The following is a 20,549-nucleotide window of genomic DNA, read 5'->3' on the forward strand; positions in this document are numbered from 1 at the left end:
AGAAATAGCATAGCCCTGACGCAAAACTTGAATCACCAAGGTTTCTGCACCCCTGATCTTCCACTCCTCCCAAAAACTGGTGCTGCCTGGCACCTACGAGCGTGCGAGGAAGGTTTGCGTGAGGTCAGGTAAACGGGTGAGACTTTTCCCCATGAAAAGATTGCCTCTGAAGTGGTGAAATGGACTTGGCAGGCTTGGCTACTGCCGTTGAGGACTTAGGGTGCTTAGTGGATTCCGCAAGCAAATCTGTAGTGGACTTCTTTTTGAGCACCAAGAGGATATTGTGCGTTGCACCTTGAGGAAGTAGGTGCAACTTATCAAGTGGGGAGAACATTAGTGTAGACTTCTGGGTTGTTGTCACCCCTTTTGTGGTAAAGGAGCACCAAAACTTGCAATTCTTTAACACTCCTATGGTGAACAAGGCAGCAATTTCATCTGCACTATCTCTAATAATCTTATAAGAGTAGGAAAGATCTCCTAACCAGTCCTCCTGAAGGTTCTCAGAATGCAAAGAGCAGTCCTCTAACTTCCCCGCCAACGCTGTGACTGACCAGTCCATAAAACTGAATATTTCCAAGACCTTTAAGAGGTTGTGAACCAGATGGTTGATTTCTGATGAAGAAAAGAATGTCTTGGCAACCAAAAACGCTGCTTGCCTATTCAAGTCCACAAGGCCAGAGAAGAGTCTCTGGCCTTGTGGACTTGAATAGGCAAGCAGCGTTTTTGGTTGCCAAGACATTCTTTTCTTCATCAGAAATCAACCATCTGGTTCACAACCTCTGGGAGGAGGCAGAAATTCCCAAGGAAGGAGCTTTGCCAGTTATGTAGAAATGGTAATGCAAAGAAGGAGGGAAGGCAATAGACTCTTTGCCTTGCTCCTCCAGCTGGTTCTTCTAGATGGACAGGTAAGAGTACCCTTTCTCCTTACCTGTTCTCATGACCCTCTTGGTTGTTCCAAGAGGTGCAAGGCAGATAGAGAGAATTCCAAGGGTTGGTATCTCAAGATTGATCCTCGGATCTTCTCGTCATACACTTGAGTAGTTGAGGAAAGTTTTCACTTGGTCCTGTCGAATCTCCCTTGAAGGAGAAAAAATCGGGAGTTTCACACCTTGGAAAAACTAAAGGGTTTTTCTTTGTTAAACTAATACCCTTGATTTTCATTTTGCAGAGATCTTTGTGCCGATTTGTCAGCACATCGATCTCGGGAATAGGTCTGCGGCTTCCCCTATGAATAACCTTCACTGCTCAAGGCCCTTGCTCTTCCAGGAGAGACAAGGTTTTTTTGTAGGGCTGCTGCATTCCTTGCTTGTGAGGGCGTTCTCTATTAGATGGTCCGTAGGGGGTTAGTGCCATCAGTGGACCTCATACGGTGCACTTTAGGCATTACTTAAGGTTCTTTGCAGCATGCCTTTGGCCCCTAGCTGCAACCACTTTTGTTCCTTTTACTGTACCTCCTTTCATATTCTCTTTTTTCATCTTACTTTCCACCCTCTCCTAACACTTGATTCATAGTGCAACTGTGAGGTTTTCCTCCTGTTACACCTTTCAAACCTTTTACTGTCAATTTCCATTTCAGTGCTGAATGACCTCATACGTCTCAGTTCTTGGCCTTTGGCCTAAATTATATATTCAACTCAACTCAACTAATAGATGAGTTCATTGAACAGTTTTGAGATGCCCAATCAAGCGTCCCCTCTGCTGCTGCGATATGAGCAATTCTTTTTTACCTCAGAGGGGTCCTTTGCGGACTGCAGATTTTCCTGTCTCTGCTGCCTGGTCTCGGGTCTCACGCTATTTCTCATTGCCACAAAGTTATCCCCCTCTTGCAATAAGAGAAAACAGTCTTGGAGGACACCAGTATGGTTTTCCTTCAGGCAGTCCCTTATGATATTTCCTCACTACCCAGCACCGGTCAACAACCTGTGGCAATTCTGGTGCTAAGAAAAAGGATATCCTAATTTGGATCTCCAGTTCTGTAAGTCCTGAAGTGGTTTTGACCCTTAGGCATGGACTTTTATTCGGTTTTGCCTCTGTCTTAGAGAGTGGTGGATACCATGGTAGTCAAGGAATGTGCCAAGGCATCTTCCATGTCCTCTGGCAATGCCTAAAATGTCCCAGGCTTCGAAGGACAATTGTGAAATAGCCAGCCTTCTTCTTTCTCTTCTGGGAGAGTGCACATACATGTCTCTTTCGATTTTTGCAATCAGGAAGAAGGCAGAAAGAAGGACATAGAAAAGAATGCTAGTGCTGGTGCTTAAGAGAAGAATTATCTGTCGAGTCTCTGGACTTGATAATGAGAAACATTATGAGAGTGACTGGCCTCTCCTCCTCCTCTTTCCACATCCCCCCTACTTCTGTTCCTTCAGGCATAGAATAGGACTCGTTCCTACACTTGCTGGAACTGGTATCTGATGCAGTAAGTCTCGCACATCTAGCACCCATTCTATTTGCTTTTAAAATAATGGAAGCAATCCCTCTCCTTCCACTAGCAAGGGGAGGAAGGAGGAAATAGCCTTAAGACAAACCCTTTTCGACTTTGGCTTACTGCCTCTGACTATTAAGATTCTTCCTAACCTTTTTTCATATGAGTTACGACTCCTCACTACCTAATTCAAAAAGGTCTTGAAGTTTGACATTTGATCTCACAGATCCTATACATACTCCTATCAATATGTCAGAGGCAAGGTACTCCTCTTAGCTCTTTCAGCCAGGAGTAGCAGCCCAGGTGTGATGAATTCCAGTGAGTTCAAAGAGATTCACAGATTCCTCCCTCCAATCAGTGAGTCTTCCTAATCTAAAAGACTGAGGGTTTGTATATTTATAGGAACAAATGATAATTTTTAAAAGTAAATTGTATTTTTTTCTAACCATACAAACTTGAGGTCCTACACACATTAGGCCCACCTTATGCCACCCCTCAATCTGAAATCTGGATCAAAAGCAAGCTGGAATGCTTATCCTGCCTACTGGACGGTAGTTACTTGTCCAAAAGTTTAGTGGCCATTTTCCAGCTTTGCCGAAAATAATTCCTAATGCAAAGAACCTCAGGTTTGTATAATTAGGAAAAAATACAATTTACTGTTAAAAATTGCCATTTTAATAATAATATGTAGTAATAGACTACTAGTTAATGTTGGCCAACTCTTTCAACAGAATTCTGAGGACCAAGGATCTGTTGGTTTACCTGGCTCAGTCGCTGAGCATCATGATCAGTTTTCAAAAGTCTGCCCTGATTCCAATTCAGTCCATTCTCTATGTACCTCACAGTTTACAGGTTTTTCCATTAGAGAAATGAATACTGTAGACAATTTCTTATCGCCTCTAGGAAAATTTCAGCCCTAAAGGAAGTTTCCAGCAAGACAATGGCTGTCTGTTGGGACATGGCATCCCTGGAAAAATGTTTCAGGTTAGCAAGGCTCAGAATGTGGCCGGCCAGTTCAGCTGTATTTGAGAGAAACTTGGGACAGGAAGTCTCTACCATACTTCCGTTAAGTCTTTGGGAGATGTTGGTAAGCGATTTTCGGCGCAGGTAGGCTGTAAATCACGATCACTAAGCTGTTTATTGGTGCCAGTCAGCACCTATGACATCATGAATGCCATTTACAGAGGTACCTCGAGATACGAAAGGCTCAACTTACAAAAAACTCGAGATGCGAAAGCCAATACAAAAAATTTAACAGCTCTACATACAAAAAGTTTTCAAGATACGAAAGGTTTCTGAAAGTCCGAGATTCGCCCGGATAACAATTTTGAAAATCGCGCCGCGTGCCGCCATCTTAGTACTAGTAGACTCGCCACCATCCTCCTGCTCTCCCATTGGTTCCTGATGCTAGTCGCGGCCATGAAATCCTTCTCTCCTATTGGCCAGCGTCCCTCCCATCGTGCATCTACTTCGTACATGTGGTGGCGTGCTTCGGCCACTCGGTACCAGCATTGTTATAGTACGCACGTGGTATTCGTTTTCGGGATCGTCAATGTGTACGTTATTTTAAAAAAAAGTGACCAAGATCTCTCTCATGGGATAACTGGAAACTTTGCAAGGTTGGTAGAATATCCACTCCCTGCTGAACAGAGGGTGTAGACCAATCATTTACAACATGCATACCAGTACCTATAATCAAGGCACTTCAGTTTATGTTGAAGGTCAGCAGCCGAACATTCAGTACCCCAATCAGTTGCAGAGAGAGCATTTGGTTGAACAGGGTTTTGATGGACACCAGGGCCAACAGAGTCATGAAGTGCAAAAAAAGAACCAAGTGATAAAAAACAGAAAGTTGAAATTCTGTAAAAAAAAAAAAAAAAAAAAAAAAAAAAAAAAAAAAAAAAAAGTTAAAAATAAAAAAAATAAAAAAAAACGGCAGAAATTAAAGCCGCTTTTCATAAAGTGCAATCATTTGTAGAAGACACCCCCCGAAAAGGCTCACACAGGAACATTGTGTACGTATATTTTTTAAAGTGTACGTACGTACATATGTACAAAAGAAAAAAAACGGCAGAAATTAAAGCCGCTTTTCATGAAGTGCAATCATTTGTAGAAGACACCCCCCGAAAAGGCTCACACAGGAACATTGTGAAAAGTAGGCAGAAGCAATCTTCCTTGGATAGTTACGTATGTACGTAGCCTCACTCAAAAGGTAAGCTTCCACATTTTACGTACAGTATATTTCTTGTTACCATGAACACTAATATACACTTTATTTACAGGTTATATTTTGCATTTTTTATTAATTTAGGTATTGAATGGTCCAAATTGTTGTAGTATTTCATTGTTTATAGGTCAATTTAGCTTTATTATGAAATTTACTGGGGTGTTTTTGGAGGGCTTGGAACGGATTAGCCATTTTACATGTAAAATGTGGTCCAAGATACGAAAACCTCACGATACGAAAATGATTAATTTTGTATCTCGAGGTACTACTGTATTACCATAATTATTGTGATCTGGTTAACAAAGATTTTCAGTTATCAGCACTTGGCCAGGAACAGAACTCCTTTCGTTAACCAGGGACTGCTTATTCCATAACCCAAATGTGCGATATGTGCATTGTCCTCCTTTCCTAAAACCGGTGTGTTTATATAACAGCATTTTCTCAGCCTTTTTCTCCATCTTGTTGAAAATAAAGATACTGAATAACTTCTGCATTGTTAGAATGGGGTTGAACAGTTCCATCCTTGTGGGAGATGCCCTCTAGATGTCATCCCAATTCTACATCACATCAGAATGATCTAACTGGATGGAATTTTTCTGGCATTAGTTGATGTCATGGACTCTCAAAGGGCTAATGTAGTGTTGAGGAGAGTGAAATAGTTAGAATGTATTAAAAGATACAATACCAACATATCTCTCACGTTATTTAGGATTTTTTTTTTTAATAATCACTTTTACACTAATACAGGAAGTATTATCCCTTTAAAATTAGTGGTCTGGACACCATAATGAATATTGTATATCAGATTATGGTTGACATATACGTACCTTTCTCATGTAATTTTTTATTGTTTTCTTTCTAATAAAAAAATCAGTTTTGTTTCTTTTATTTCAGTTGAAGCTGCAACAACATTAGCAGGACTTGCAACCCTTCATGACCCTTTTATGAGACATCAGTTAGCCATAGCTTATCAAAGCCAAGATCTTCTTCTGACTACTCTACAGAAACAAGAATCAGTTTGTGTAGATAAAGATATATTGCTTCATGATAGTAATATAGAAAATACAAATTGTCAAGAAGTTGAAAAGATATTTCAGGAAATCATGGATGGTGGGGAAAGTTCTTTAACTGGTACTGTTGACCTTCAGAGTAGTGAGAGAAATGTATCTCTGTGTGGAGAAATTGTAAAGGATGTATGTTTTGCAGGCAATGAATTGCAGATTAGGGCAGTAAGTGAACAGCAGGAAGGCAAAGAAGTAACTAATGAATTGGTTGTGGAAAGTCAACCTGAAAGAGAATTTGAGGAATCTTTTAATGCTAAGGAATCCATGAACCCTACATTAATGGATATTTCAGTTGAAATCTCTTCACTAGATTTAGAAGGCAACAGTACCCTTGTAGAAAGCAGCTCTTACCAAGAAGTGGGTAAAGCTGTAACTGCTCTAGAAATGATAGCAGGATACTCAGACGAAGCTAAGTCTCCTGAGTGATTTACGTTCTGTGTCAGGGATAGGCTACATATCTTAGTCTCTTTTGCACTCTTCATGTCCCTAATTTTATTTGAATTTTAGAAAAGTTGCTTAATATGGAGATTTTAGTTAACTGTTACAGAATTTATTTTGATTCCTAACAATTATTTAGGTTCTATGTGAAAGATGCATATTAAAATCTTTGCTGCAGGGAAGGTTAGATTTAGTTACTGAGGAAATAGTACAACATTTTACTGAGGAAATAGTACAACATTTTACTGAGGAAATAGTACAACATTTTACTTAGCCTGGAAGATGGTTGGTTTCTGTCAGGAAACAAATGCTTGGTTCAACTGTCAAGAAACAAATGCTTGGTTCACTGGAATTTGGCATCTTGCTTGTTTTCCTTTACTGGAAGTTTCTTATTTTGTGCTTTATCAAAATGTTAATTCACTCTTGTAATAGAAAAGTACTCTCAATAAAAGGTTGAAAACCTTTTTGGTTTGAAGAAAATATTCTCATTCCTAGTATTTAGTATGCCTTACCTCATTACATAGAGATGAATTTGCAATCCACATCGTAATCTTGAAATTTATCTAAATTGTCGTTGGCTTGAATCATCAGAAGATAGCGCTTTTCTTGGCAAAGTTCATTGTGATTTTAATTAAGTAACTTACCCAATAATTACATACCTATTAGTTTCACTTATTTGCAGCAGTTTAGATTCCAATTTTGTGGTAGCAACACTGACATTATATACGGGACACCAGTCTCGCCCCCTAACTAGAGGATTAGGAACGACACAGCAGACTAGCTCATTCTGTTTCTGCAACTCCTGGTGATAGCATCTGGTGTCAGCAGCAGTTGTTCATTTTTCACCAGTTACTTACTGGACTTCAGTATCCAAATCGAAAGTCAAATAACTTTGACTGAAAGTTCCGGGATTTATTTTTTCCTTGTTTTGTTGGTCTTTGCTGGAATAGTACATCAGTAGTTCACATTTACAGTGAAATTGTAGCTAATGATTTAACTACTCTTTGCCAAGAGTCGAACTTGAGTTTTTTCACCACATTCGCTTAATACCGTTTGTTACTACAGCGAATAGCTTCGGCTGAAAGTTTTGGGATTTGATTTTCATTGTTTTGTTGTTCTCTACTGGAATAGTACATCAGTAGTTCACATTTACAGCAAAATTGCAGTTAATTATTTAACTACTCTTTGCCGAGAGTCGGGCTTCAGTTTTTTCACCACCTTCGCTTAATACCATGTTTGTTACTGCAGCAAAATTGTAGTAAATTTAAATGCTTATCATTTTCCTCTCCAGAATTGTTTAAGTACAACGGTATAAAGTAGCAGGAGAGAATTTTAGTTATAATTGGCTTTCAGAGGAAGGTCTAGACGATATCCTAGTAGAAGCAAGAATAGAATTACGTAATTATAAGAAGCAATTTTCATTGAAAACGTACAAGGGTCCACCACAGAGGCCTGTTCTTATCAGAGATCAAAGGGAACAAATATGTTACTTTAGCAGTGCCTACGCTGAGCTTGGATTGATACAGATAGCGAATATGCAGCTAGACCGAAGACATAGTACGTCTGGCGCCAAAGCTATTACCTCACCTGTTGTCAAACTATTCTGGCTGATCTTATCTTTAATCAGCTGTTTGACTGAAGATTAGGTCATGCATTTATCATATAGGTAACTGAATGCCTAGTTGGGACCGAGCTGCTATAGTGCCTGAGTTTCTATTGGCGCCAAGTTCCCACAGAAATCAAGCCAGCTGGACCGGTCGTAAGATTTACTAACAAGGTAGTTTTGGCAGTAACTGCTTGTCCAATGGTCGGGAGTCCCACCCGACTGGAGGTAAACATATCACTTTGCTTTCGACCGCCGTCGGGTGAAGACGTGTGCTCACCTTTCTGCCCGCCTCTGTTGTGAGATTTCGATGATGAACAACTTTAAGCTGCTTACTTCTGCCTTTTTCTTTGTGAAATACAAAGTATGTGTGCAACTGTGGAATTGCATCGCTGGAGACCATGCAGTCCCATGAAGTGGAGAAGCCCCCTCGCCCCCATCCAACTGGAGAGTGTGCCCTGGAATGGGAGGCTGCAAGTGTGGGGCATTCCGGTCCAGCGATGCTATGGACCCTCATCCTTTGTGTACTCGCTGCATACTCGCTGCAGAGGGCATGAATGCTCTTGGGCCTTACCCCGTGATTATTGTGTCTCATGGTCAGAGGAGCAGTGGGAGTTGTATGAGAAGAGGAGGAACCACTTAAAGTCGACAAGGTGTTGTCGGAAAGCTCTCCTTCAACACCCCTTTGGGGAATGTGTCCCGCTCCGCCTCTTCGCTCAACTTGTCGAGCAAGAGGAAGGAGCGTGACACCCCGACCTGGAGTTGTACTTGGGGCCTTCTGTCTGTTCAAGGTGGAATCTTTCCCCCTCTGAGCAAACAGGAACCCCCCCTATTAACCCGACTGTTGCTTCCCCAGGTGCGTCTGCCTCCGCGGGTGGAGATCTTCAGCAGGTGTGACGATCGCTGAGTCTTCCGGGCACTCCGAGTATCCAGGGGCTGATCCAACACTTGGGTGTGGCCCCAGTTACTCACGGGGTGGTGACCATGACGACCACCACTGTCTCTACACCGAGTATGCCAAACCGCCGCACCTGGTGTATAAACGTTACAACGGTAACCCCTTCGGCCGCAGTAGAAGCCCCACTGTCGTACATGCCGCGGAAGAAGATGGTTCCTCCGCCGCCTGGGTTTGCTGTCCTCGTCCCGCCTCCCAACTTCGAGTGCCCGAAGAGCTCCCCATTTGACCGCCTTCCGGTAGCTGTTGCTGTGCCTGCTGTCTCCGTTCCTGCCCGTGGAAGTGCTGTTGGGACCACCTTGACATGGTGTGGGGGGCTCTTGAACCCTAGGAATTTGTTCCCGACTTCAAACCCAAGAGTCCCAAACATCCTATATTTCTAAATATTTGGATTAATTTTTGTGGAACTTTCCACCTTTGCTGAAAATTACTGGACCTGTTAAACAGAAAAGATATCATAGCTGGGACTGGGGTTTATATCTGAAGCTAAATAGTGGGAACCGTGGCAGGACCATCAAGTGCCCGATAATGTTCGGACCTGAGTGATATCAGGCAGAACTATTTTGCAGGGCTGGACTACGGATTCCAGGGGGGTCTAGTTTTGCGGATAGGACTCTCGGCATTCTGTCCGGTTTGCTTATAATGTGATTAGAGTGGGGATGATTGTATTCTGGTAATACTCTCAGTCCTATCAAGTGGGTTTGGCTTACACTTGGGCCACTCTAATCATGTTGAGCCATCCCCTGTGGGGTAGGGTAGGGACTTGGACATTTGGGAGTTGGTTCTCACTTGTGCCATTAGTGGAGGAATAAAATGCATGAAAGGCTGATGATATCTTTTTAAGGTTTTCAGGTTTATTTTTTTCCCTTTACTTATATCTTTATGAGAGATACAAATAAAGATTCAAGTACCCCTGGGCCCTTTGATGGTAGTGAATCGGCACAGTTGATGACTGCAGGAACCTCCACTGACAACCTTCCTCTGGAAATATCAATCAAACCTTCCAGTGTAATTACGCTGAAACCTTATGCTCCAGTACTGAGTAAAGAGAAATTTGGCAAAAATATAGTATCTGAAATAGGACCCGGAATATTTGAAAACACTTATGATAAATATTTGACTTTTAATTTGGAAGACTCTAGTTGTGACATTTTTTAATGTATATAGAGATATTGTCAAGTGTTGTGACCGAGAGCCTAAGATTTCTTCTGAGGGGCGAGGAAAGATGACAGTGGAATCTGCCTCAGCAAAAGAAAGTGACAAACTAAAAACATTATATCACCTTGGAGGAGTGAAAGTAGAGTGTGCAGTACATGCTTTTTGGAATTACTCCAAGGGAATGATATATGCACCCCAGCTTATGACATACTCTGAAGAAAAGGTCGTAGAAGAATTAAAAGGTCAAGGTATAATAAGAATTGAAAGAATAAAGAAGAAGATAAGTGGAGTCCATGTCTCACTTCCCAATTTAATTGTTACATTCAATTCCACCCGATTGCCTAGTATAGTGAAAGCATCCTGGTTACGTTTCAAGGTTAAACAATATATCCCAAGACCGAGGAGATGTTTTCATTGTCAAGAATTCAAACGTATGTTAGGGTCCTGTAGACAGAAACTACAAGGCAAGCCTGCCACTTGTGTCAAATAATCGGTCTCCTTCCAGAAAAAAGGAGGCTCCAATCTAACAGCCTCTAAAGGAAAGTAAAATTCATTAATTTCCTCCAGTGGAACTGTCAGGGATTAAGAGCTAAATGGGAAGAGTTAAGGCTGCTCATATCAGAAGTGTCTCCGGTTTGTATAGCTCTGCAGGAGACCATGATTGGTAATGATATGTGGCCCAGCCCACGAGAGCATACATCCTATTACTCCATCTATAATTTGAATATTGGAAGCCATGACGGTGTCGCTTTGTATGTTCGAAATGACACCCTACAAAATCCTATCAGTATCCAATCAGCATTCCAAGTGATAGGTGTGCAGATCTATTAGCAAAGAAAATATACAGTATGCTTTCTTTATCTACCACGTAATGAAGTCTTCCCCATCAATGAATTTATATCTCTTATTCAACAGTTACCACAACCTTTTGGTTTTTTTGGGAGATATGAATAGCAGAAGTCCTCTTTGGGGTGATATCGTCACCAATCAAAGAGGAAGGTACTTAGGTTCCATCATAGAAAATGAAAATGTGGGGATCCTCAACTCTGGGGAGTCTACGCATTTTCATGTTCAAACAGGCACGTTATTAGCAATTGATTTATCTATATGTAGTGATGAGTGTCTTATTGACTTTAATTGGAGAGCTATAAATGATAGATTTACCAGTGACCATTTTCCAATAGTGGTAAGTGTAGCATCAAGTCCTCCATCTTCAAGGCTACCTAAATGGAACATTGGTAAAGCTGATTGGTCAACATTCCAGGAGCACAGCTCAATAGATGACTCTGCTGATGACTTTCTCTGTGTAGATGACACTCTTGAATTTTTGAATATAATAATGTTCTCGGCTGGTCTTCAATCTATACCTAGGACTTCAGGTATATTTATCCACTGACCAGTTCCCTGGTGGACTCGTAAATGTCAGGAAACTCATAGAACTATGAGATCTGCTTTCACCAGATACCGCAGACGAAAATGTGAGTATTATCATGTTGAATTTCGAAAAGTGAGAGCTCATTTTCGCATTGAAATAAAAAAAAGCACGAAAAGAATCTTGGACGATATTCATATCTTCACTAAATTCGAAAACTCCTCTGACTCTAGTTGGAAGAGAGTTAGAAAAATAGCAGGCAAGTTCACTCCTTTTCAACCTCCAGTTGTCAAGATCAATGGTTACAAGGTAGCAGACCCCCAGTTAGTGGCAAATGAGTTTGCTAATCATTTTGCTAACGTTGCAAAGAAAAATTATGATAGCCCTTATTCAGCTCAAAGGTAGCTAATGGAACAAGTCAATATTGATTTTAATACAATAAGACATGAGCAATACAATGCTCCTTTTACTATGAGAGAATTTGTATCGGCCTTGAGTAAATGTAGTGAATCGGCTCCTGGACTGGATGATATAACACATTCAATGATTAAGCATACCCCTGAAAATACCAGACTTTTCATATTAAGCCTTATTAACAGAATTTACCTAGAACATATTCCCCAAGCTTTGGGAGATGTTAAAATTAATGCCATACATGAAACCTGGAAAAGATCCATTCAAGACAGAAAATTATCATCCTATTGCATTACAATCATGTTTGTGTAAGATCATGGAAAAAATGGCGAAAACACGCTTGAAAGATCATGGAAAAATTGGTGAAAACACACTTGATGTGGTACTTGGAAAGAGGTAAATATCTGTCACCTGCTCAGTATGGTTTTCAAAGTATGCACTCCACAACTGATGTATTGGTTCTGATGGAATCTTTAATATGTGAAGCTTTTGCCGACAAGCAGCATCACATCACTGTTTTCTTTGATCTATAGAAGGCATATGATAAATCATGGAGATATGGCATTTTGAGGGTTATGGCTTTTTTTAAAAAACAGGTTATTTCAGGTTCAGGTCGGAGCAAGAATGTCAGATGTATTCAATCAAGAAGGAGTACCACAAGGAAGTGTTTAAAGTGTAACCTTGTTCGTCTTGGTGATCAATGGGGTTTCTAAGATAATTTCCCCAGATATAACATATACCCTTTTTGTTGACGACTTGTCGATTTCCTTTGCAGCATCAAGGATGGCAGTGGCTGAACGCCGCCTTCAGCTCTGCATTGATAATATAGTAAAATGGGCTGAGGTTAATGGTTTTAGATTTTCTGCCAGTAAAACAGTAACTATGCACTTTTGTCGTATAAGGGGAATCCACCCTGATTCAGATCTATTCATTCATAGGCAGAGAATTCCATGGGTTGGTGAAAAAGGTTTCTTGGTTTGATTTTTGATAGCAAGCTGACCTGGATTCCACATCTGAAATATAAGGCAAAATGCTTGAAAGCAATGAATTTTCTGAAAGTCCTGTCTCACACTTTGTGGGGTGCAGACCGAACTCAGATGTTGAGATTATATAAAGCCTTGGTCTTTTCAAAGTTAAGTTATGGGTGTGAGGTGTACACTTCTGCGAAGCCAATTAGCCATAAAATGCTCAACTTAATTCATCATGGAGGAATACAGCTGTGTACAGGAGTATTTAAATCATCTCCCACTGAGGGCATGCTTGTAAATGCTGGATGAGGTGCTACTGGATCTTTATTACAAGTGTCTGCTGGTTTGGAGCTGGTACAGGCGGTCCCCGGGTTACGACGGGGGTTCCATTCTTGAGACGCATCGTAAGCCGAAAATCGTCGTAAGCCGGAACATCGTCAAACTATGTAAACTGCATTCTTATGGCATTTCTGGGCTCAGTTCGTGTCGCTTTGTGAAATAATCCCTTAAGTTCATTATTTCTAGGTAAATAATACTAACATTACCAGAGAAAAAATAAAAATAGGGGAATGTCAGAATAACTGACTCGCTCACCCTAAATAAAAAGAGGGTGTTGGTATGTAGCTGGGGCGAGTAAGACCACTACCACGAACCTCTTGCCATTTAGAACTTTTCCACGTCGAAATCCCCCTATGAGAGAGCTGATACACGGCCGGCGCCATCAACTACTACTGCTCTACCTACGACGCCGACCGCAGCGCTCCTGGTGGTCATCCTTTACGTTAGCAAACTTCTGAACGCACGCTCTGTGTTTTTTGTGTGCTTTCTTGGGATTATTCTTAACCATGGAACTAGCAGCTATCGCCGCAGCTAAGTTAAGTACCCCGTAAGGTTTTACACTAGTTTTTTGTCAGCCAGGAACTCTTTTTACCGTTTTTTAGGTCTGATAATAGTCTCCTGGTCTGGCGCATGGCTCGCCTTGCCGGCTCACCTCATGTTCGGTTAGCTACTTCGGTCTCCCATACCGTGGTATCTATTCCGTGTGTATTTACTCTTATATGTGTTATTTATCATGTGGAATAAAGTCCGTTAGTAACTTTTTTATTTCCTCCTTTTCTCTCTCTATCAAACCATCACTCCATTGTGTGTCCTCTGTTAGCTTCCATATTTTACCTCCAATTCTGTGACCAAACTGTAGATGTATTTTCACCATTTTGCCTTTGATTTCCCTCACAATCTTTACCTTCCAACCCTCCAGTAATTCTACTTCTACCTTCCTCCTCCTTATTGGTAATCTTAAATGACCCTGTTTGTCTTCTCTTAACTTTACCTTCATTTCCCCTAATACTTCTATTATAACAATTTTCTTACAAATTTATGGTCATACCCATTTTGCTCAAGGTTTTCTTACCTATCAGCCACGATATGTCACCCTGCAGAAGTTGTCTTCAAATAAAACTTCTTGTTTTTCAGTATCACTGGTATTTCCATTGCTCCTTTTGCCCTATAAGATGACTCACCAAAATTAAATACTTTATTAGACTGTCCAGGTATCTTCCATTCTCCTCAACTCTTTGTAACTCAAACCCATGACAATGAGTACTAGTCACAATTCCCTGCAAACTGTCGATTTACACGTTTTGTCTAAAATTGCATCAACCACTTCCCAAGATTCTCTTCTATTTTACTAACTTCTCCTACATAAACTTCTGCTTCTTCTAGCCCAGTTTCTGTTTTCTGCTCATTTTCTTCTTCCTGTTTTGTTTCTATTTTCTTCCTATTGTGAAAATTCTGTGGATAATCCCTAGCCCAATGCCCATAATATTACTCTCCCTTCTTTGTTTATAGGATTTCTTGCCCCTCTACTTTGGTTCTATTTTCCCCAATATCTCTGGTTTTCCCCCTCTCTCCCAGAATTCACATCGCCTTCTGACCCCCACCATTCCCATTTTCCTCTTTATCCCCTAATCCCTCAAATAATCTTTTCATTATTTGTGACTGTTTTATATTCTAAGTTTCCTTGACCACAAGCTGCTAATACCATTTGTTTTTTTATTTCTTGTGAGATTTGCTAGTTCCAATACATGAAAACACTTAGCTTCTCCTTCAAGCAGGTGTTTTGCTATTGCTCTGTTACACTGATTTTGCCTTTTTGTACCTAATTAAAAAGTCCCAGGTTTTCACTAGATTCTCTTCCTATTTTAAAAAAGGTTTTCACTAGATTCTCTTCCTATTTTAAAAAAGTTTTTCATTTTACTGTTATTCTCCATTAGCATGTCTTTTAGATAATCTTCATCTAATTTGGATAGGATTGTCTTTTAACCCTCTGTACCTGTAAGTTCATCTCTATCTATCTATCCTTTCCGCTACTTCTAGGGCTTACCCTTTTAAGTTCATTCTTATCTCTATCACAGGATATTTTACTTCTTCTCCACACACCACTAGCATATCTTTGACTTGTCCTCTCCATCCTTTAAACTCATCTTGTATCCCACTAAGTCTCGAACAATCTCTTCTCCATCTTGTCTCCCTTTGCTCACTATCTGATCTGACCATCTTTAATCGACCATGCTGCTGCTACCAGTTTGAATACAATGGTACCTCGACATACGAAATTAATCCGTTTCGAGGCGGCCTTCGTAACCTGAGCTTTTCGTATCTTGAACCACATTTTACATGTAAAATGCCTAATTCGTTCCAAGCCCTACAAAAACACCCCAGTAAATTTTATAATAAAGCTAAATTGACCAATAAACAATTAAATACAACAATTTGGACCATTTAGTACCTAACTTAATACATACTAGTGCTAATATGTACTACATAGTACCTGTAAATAAAGTGTATTAGTGTACATGGTATACAAAAAATACTGTACGTACATACATATGTATGTAGTAAAATGTGGAACCTTACCTTTCGAGTGAGGCTATCTCCGAAAGTGGCGACAGAGGAGGACAAACGGCAGGAAATTTGTTACGTAGTACGTACACTTAACTTTACGAAACACATTAAAAATGTCAGGAAACATAGACTAAACTTTACGAAACACATTAATAAAACCGTAACACTTAACTTTACAAAAAACTTAAAATTAAATTTTTTTCTTTTTTATTTACTTTTTTTTTACTTTTTTATACTTTGCATTTTTTTTCTTTTTTTGATACAAAATTTCAATTTCTTCACTACTTTCAACTTTCTGTGCTTTTTTGTAGCATCAATTGGATCTTCCTTTTTGTTTACTCCTACTAAAGGCCTCTTTAAAAAATAACTATCCAAGGACGATTGCTTCTGCCTACTTTTCACAATGTTCCTGAAATGACTCAGGCAAACGTCATCGAACTGCGCAAGCATAATACCTGTGTAAGCCTTTTCGGGGTGTCTTTTCTACAAATGATTGCACCTTATGAAGAGCAGCTAGAGCATCCTTAATTTCCGCCGTTGTCATAGGGTCGTACTCCTCCTCCTCGCCGCAGCTAGAGAACTCTTCTTGAACGATGTTATGTTGCATGGCCTCCAACTCCTTCAGGTCATCCATAGTAAGCTCCTCTTGGTGCTCCTCAAGAAGGTCATTGATGTCGTCCTTGTCGACGACCAGCCCCATGGACTTGCCGAGTGCAACGATCTCGTCAAGATCTGGTTGCAAAAGTTTCAGGATCGTCGTTAACTGTTTCTGAATCTGCACCAGCTTCGCCCACGTCGAATCCCTCGAAGAGTCGGGCGGATACGGCATCAGGCCAGAGTTTCCTCCACAAAGAATTCAAGGTTCGCCTCGAAACCTCCTGCCAAGCGTGATCGATGAGTCGGATGCATATGACAACATAGAAATGCTCCTTCCAAAATTCACGCAAGGTGAGGTTTGTGTTATCGGTGATGTCGAAACATCCCTTAAAAAGATGTTTCGTATACAGCTTCTTGAAGTTCGATATCACTTGCTGGTCCTTGGGCTGGAGGAAAGGGGTGGTGTTAGGCGGAAGATAAAGAACGTTGATAAAAGAATACTCCACTAGGATATCTTCCTCGAGGCCAGGAGGGTGAGCAGGGGCATTGTCCAACAACAGCAGACATTTCAGAGGGAGGCGCTTCTCTTCCAAGAATTTCTTCACTGTCAGGCCGAAACACAGATTTACCCACTCGGTGAACAAAAGTCTCGTTACCCAGGCTTTCGCATTAGCCCTCCACATCACTGGAAGCTTCTCCTTTAGCACTTTGTGGGCCTTGAAGGATTGAGGAGTCTCGAATGATACACAAGTAGGGGCTCCACCTTGCAATCCCCACTGGCATTCGAACAAAGTGTGAGCGTAAGCCTGTCTTTCATAGGCTTATGCCCGGGTAGCTTCTTCTCTTCCTCCGTGATGTACGTCTGACGATGCATTTTTTCCAAAAAAGGCCAGTCTCATCACAGTTGAAGACTTGCTGAGAACTGTAGCCTTCCTTGATCATCATCTCGTCGAATGTCTTAATAAAGGCTTCGGCCGCTTTCGTGTCCTAGCTGGCTGCCTCCCCAGGCCGCACCACCAAACGGATGCCAGTCCGTTTCAGGAATTTTTCAAACCACCCATGAGAAGCCTTGAAGTCTGGGGCTGGCGTCGATGTCCCTTCTCGTCTGTCGTCTTCGGCTTGGACAATCAAATTGCCGAAAATAGCGCTGGCCTTGTGGCAGATTGCCGTCTCGGTTATCGTATCACCAGCGATTTCTTTGTCTTTTATCCAGACAAGGAGCAGCCTTTCCATCTCGTCATGCACGTGGCTCCTCTTCCTAGACAAAATAGTCACGCCCTTGGAAAGTATAGCTCCTTTGATGGCTTCCTTCTGCTTAAGGATGGTGCCTATCGTCGACGGATTTCAGCCATATTCCATAGCGATCGCACTCAACCGCATGCCAGCTTCATACTTCTTGATAATCTCCATTTTTGTCTCCAAAGAAAGCATCCTCTTCTTTCCGTGAACTTCAACTTTCTTGGGACCCATGACTATGTATATACTGTACATAATTAAGTTATGTAGTATACATATGTACTAAAGTTCTCACACAACACGATAAAGTAGTACTACAACGAAATCACTAATGAATTTACGTTAATAAACGAAATGGTATAGAACGAACAAATTCGGCGCGTTTGATAACAATGGTGTTACCGAGTGGCCAAAGAAGAACGCTTCTACGTAGATGCACGATGGGAGAGATGCTGACCATTAGGAGAGCAGGATCTTATGGCGGTGACTAGCATCAGGAACCAATGGGAGAGTGGGAGGATGGTGACGAGTCTACTCAGTTGGCGGTGCGCGAGTTTTAAAATTGTCGTCGGTGGTCCGGGCGAATCTTGGGACTTTACAGCAACAACCTTTTGTATCCTGAACTATTTTCGTAAGTAAAGCCAAAAAAATCTTCATATATGCTTTCTTAACTAAAATTTTTCGTAAGTTGAGCCTTTCGTATGTCGAGGTACCACTGTATTTTCCTAGCCTAATCTTTCCTTTGTGACTCAAATGTGCAATCTATCCACCTGTTCACGTTCTCCAGTCCCAGTATACTCCAGCTCAATGTGTCCTCTACTGTGTGCTTTGTTATTGTTTACCTTCCACCACACGCTGTTGCCATTTTGTCTTCTAAAATCAAACATGTTTTCCCATACATTGAACATCGACCACATTTCACCAATACAAAAAGTAAAAATAAAAATAAAGTAACTTACTAAATTGACCACATTTCACCAATACAAAAACTAAAAATAAAATAACATACTAAATTAAGATATATAATCATCGTAGACTTCAAGTTAACATAGGCCAGGTTAAGAAAGAGTTGTCCTTGTTCACCCTTTCCGTTGTCTATGCGAGGTGCTTAGACAAGCAGACTTATCGTCAGGTTCTCCCACCGATTGGGTGCATGCAGAAGTGCATAACACCAGAGGAATATGTTCCTCTTTGGCATCTTAAAATATTTATCTGTTCATAGGTTGTGATGTTGGTTCATGACTACCTCAAACCACTTTCACTTTCTTCTGTATGAAGAACGTTGCCCACTGGTCCTTGGACACATTTTCCTAGGGTCCAGTTTTGGCTGTCCAACAAGTGTGATTCATCCAGTGCCCCTGGTAGGACAGTTTTTATCATGCCTAAAATAATTGTGTGGAGTGGAGAATAAGGGAGTTGACTGGCCTCTCTTCTTTCCCTTTTCTCTTTTTTTCATTCCTGCAGGTGGTTTGAAAAATATACACATCATACGCTGGAACTGGGTTGATGCAGGAGAGTGTTGCATCCATACTGTTACAGCACTTTTCATGTTCGATGCAACATGCAAATATGCTTCTCAGTAGCTAAACTCCTCTCCCCAGCAAGGGAAGTGAGGAGTGGTGGCAAACCCATTTCTTGTGGTTTGCTGCCTGAACAGATATAATTCTTTTGGACTTCCATAAATGCAATGAATCTGGTCATGTTTCATTGTATTTAAACCAGTGGACCAAGTGTTAGATATCCAAATATCTAACATCTCAAAGGCTTAGGTCTTCTTAAGCAATCTTATTTCCAAGAAGAATGGTCGGGTGTGCAGAACCCCCAGTTGATTCAGGATTCTCATACCTCCCTCCAAGTATGAGTCTATCCTAGTGTTAAGACCGAAGGTTTGTTCCCCATATGAAGAAATGACAAATTTTTAATCAACTTGTATTTTTCATAGCTAACAAACCTGAGGTTTTAATGTTGACTGCCCACTTCTAGTCCCCCCCCCCCCCCCCCCCCCCCCTTACTTTTCATCCTGGGTTGGAAAAAAAACTGATGCTTCCACCTCAGCTATGCATCGGATGCCAAATGCCACAGAATCCTTGCATTTACAATTTTTTATTGTTTTTAACTGGTTTCCAGCTGGCACTAGAAGATTTATCTTATTGTTAAGACCTCAGGTTTGTTAGCTAAGAAAAATACAAATTGATTAAAAATTTGTCATTTTTATAATAAAATAGTTTTAATTATACTTACCCAGTAATTACATGATCAGAGCCCTCCCTCCCTCCCTCCTTGTTGATGCACATAAGCATAAATGGAATGAGCTAGTTTCCTGTGTCGTTCCTAACCCTTTTGCTAGGGGGTGAGGCTGGTATCGTTTACAAAATATCGGTGTTGCTACCACGAAATTTGAATCTAAATTGCTGTGAATAACTGAAACTAATTGCTATGTAATTACTGGATAAGCATACTAAGTAAAACTGTGTTTATAAAAATGTCATTTTCAAGTACAGTAATAGGTCTCGGGCTCTTGCTTTTATAAATCAGGCTCATATAAATCAGTGTTTGAGGAACTAAAACTTTATATGATTATTGTAAACTGATATAACACAATTGCTCATACGCGAACAAACCTCCGGTCTTCACAATAGGATAATTTCTAGCGCCTAGCTGAATCCGGGTAAAAAGCAGATGAAAGCAAGGAATCTCGTGATATCTGGATATGCGTGCATAGATCGGGTGAAGAGTGGTCAAAGGCCGATCATCAACGCCAGTCTTTTCTTAACTGCCTTGGCGAGAGTTGTGTTTTTTCCTCTCTTGGCCTTTTCCTGGTTCATTGCCCATTTCGTTTCCCTTAGTGTGTGTGTTTTTACCTGGTATTATGGCTTCTTCTGCTCCTTCTTGGCGTCAGCGTATGTGCCCCGGAGTTCCTGGGTTCCCGTGTTCTCGTTTTTTGCTTTCGTCAGAGACAGACCATCACATCACATGCAGTAGGTGTCGTTCGAATTTTTGTACGATTACGAATCCTTGTACGGAATGCCGGGCATGGCCTAAGGAGCAGTGGAGGAAGTTTTATAGTAAGAGGGAACATCGGAGTCTCCACTCTTCCTACTTGGGAGGGCTTTGCTCCTATTCCCGATGTTTCGTCTTCCGCAGTAGTCAACCCCCATAGTAGCGTTGTCCTTGCATCTCCTTCCTTTTCT

At 41.0% G+C, this 20,549-nt stretch overlaps 1 protein-coding gene across 1 annotated transcript in view; it reads left to right on the plus strand.

The window, feature by feature from the left end:
• Nucleotides 1-6,613, plus strand: part of LOC135215592 (uncharacterized) — a 106,017-nt gene extending 99,404 nt beyond the window's left edge. The window contains exon 2 of the mRNA XM_064250469.1: nt 5,544-6,613. Within this exon, the coding sequence (XP_064106539.1) occupies nt 5,544-6,139 (596 nt within the window). The 3' untranslated portion in view covers nt 6,140-6,613. The remainder of the gene's footprint in view (nt 1-5,543) is intronic.
• Nucleotides 6,614-20,549: the final 13,936 nt, after the last annotated feature.

This window comes from Macrobrachium nipponense, chromosome 5, assembly GCF_015104395.2.
Source record: "Macrobrachium nipponense isolate FS-2020 chromosome 5, ASM1510439v2, whole genome shotgun sequence".
Lineage (NCBI taxonomy): Eukaryota > Metazoa > Arthropoda > Malacostraca > Decapoda > Palaemonidae > Macrobrachium > Macrobrachium nipponense.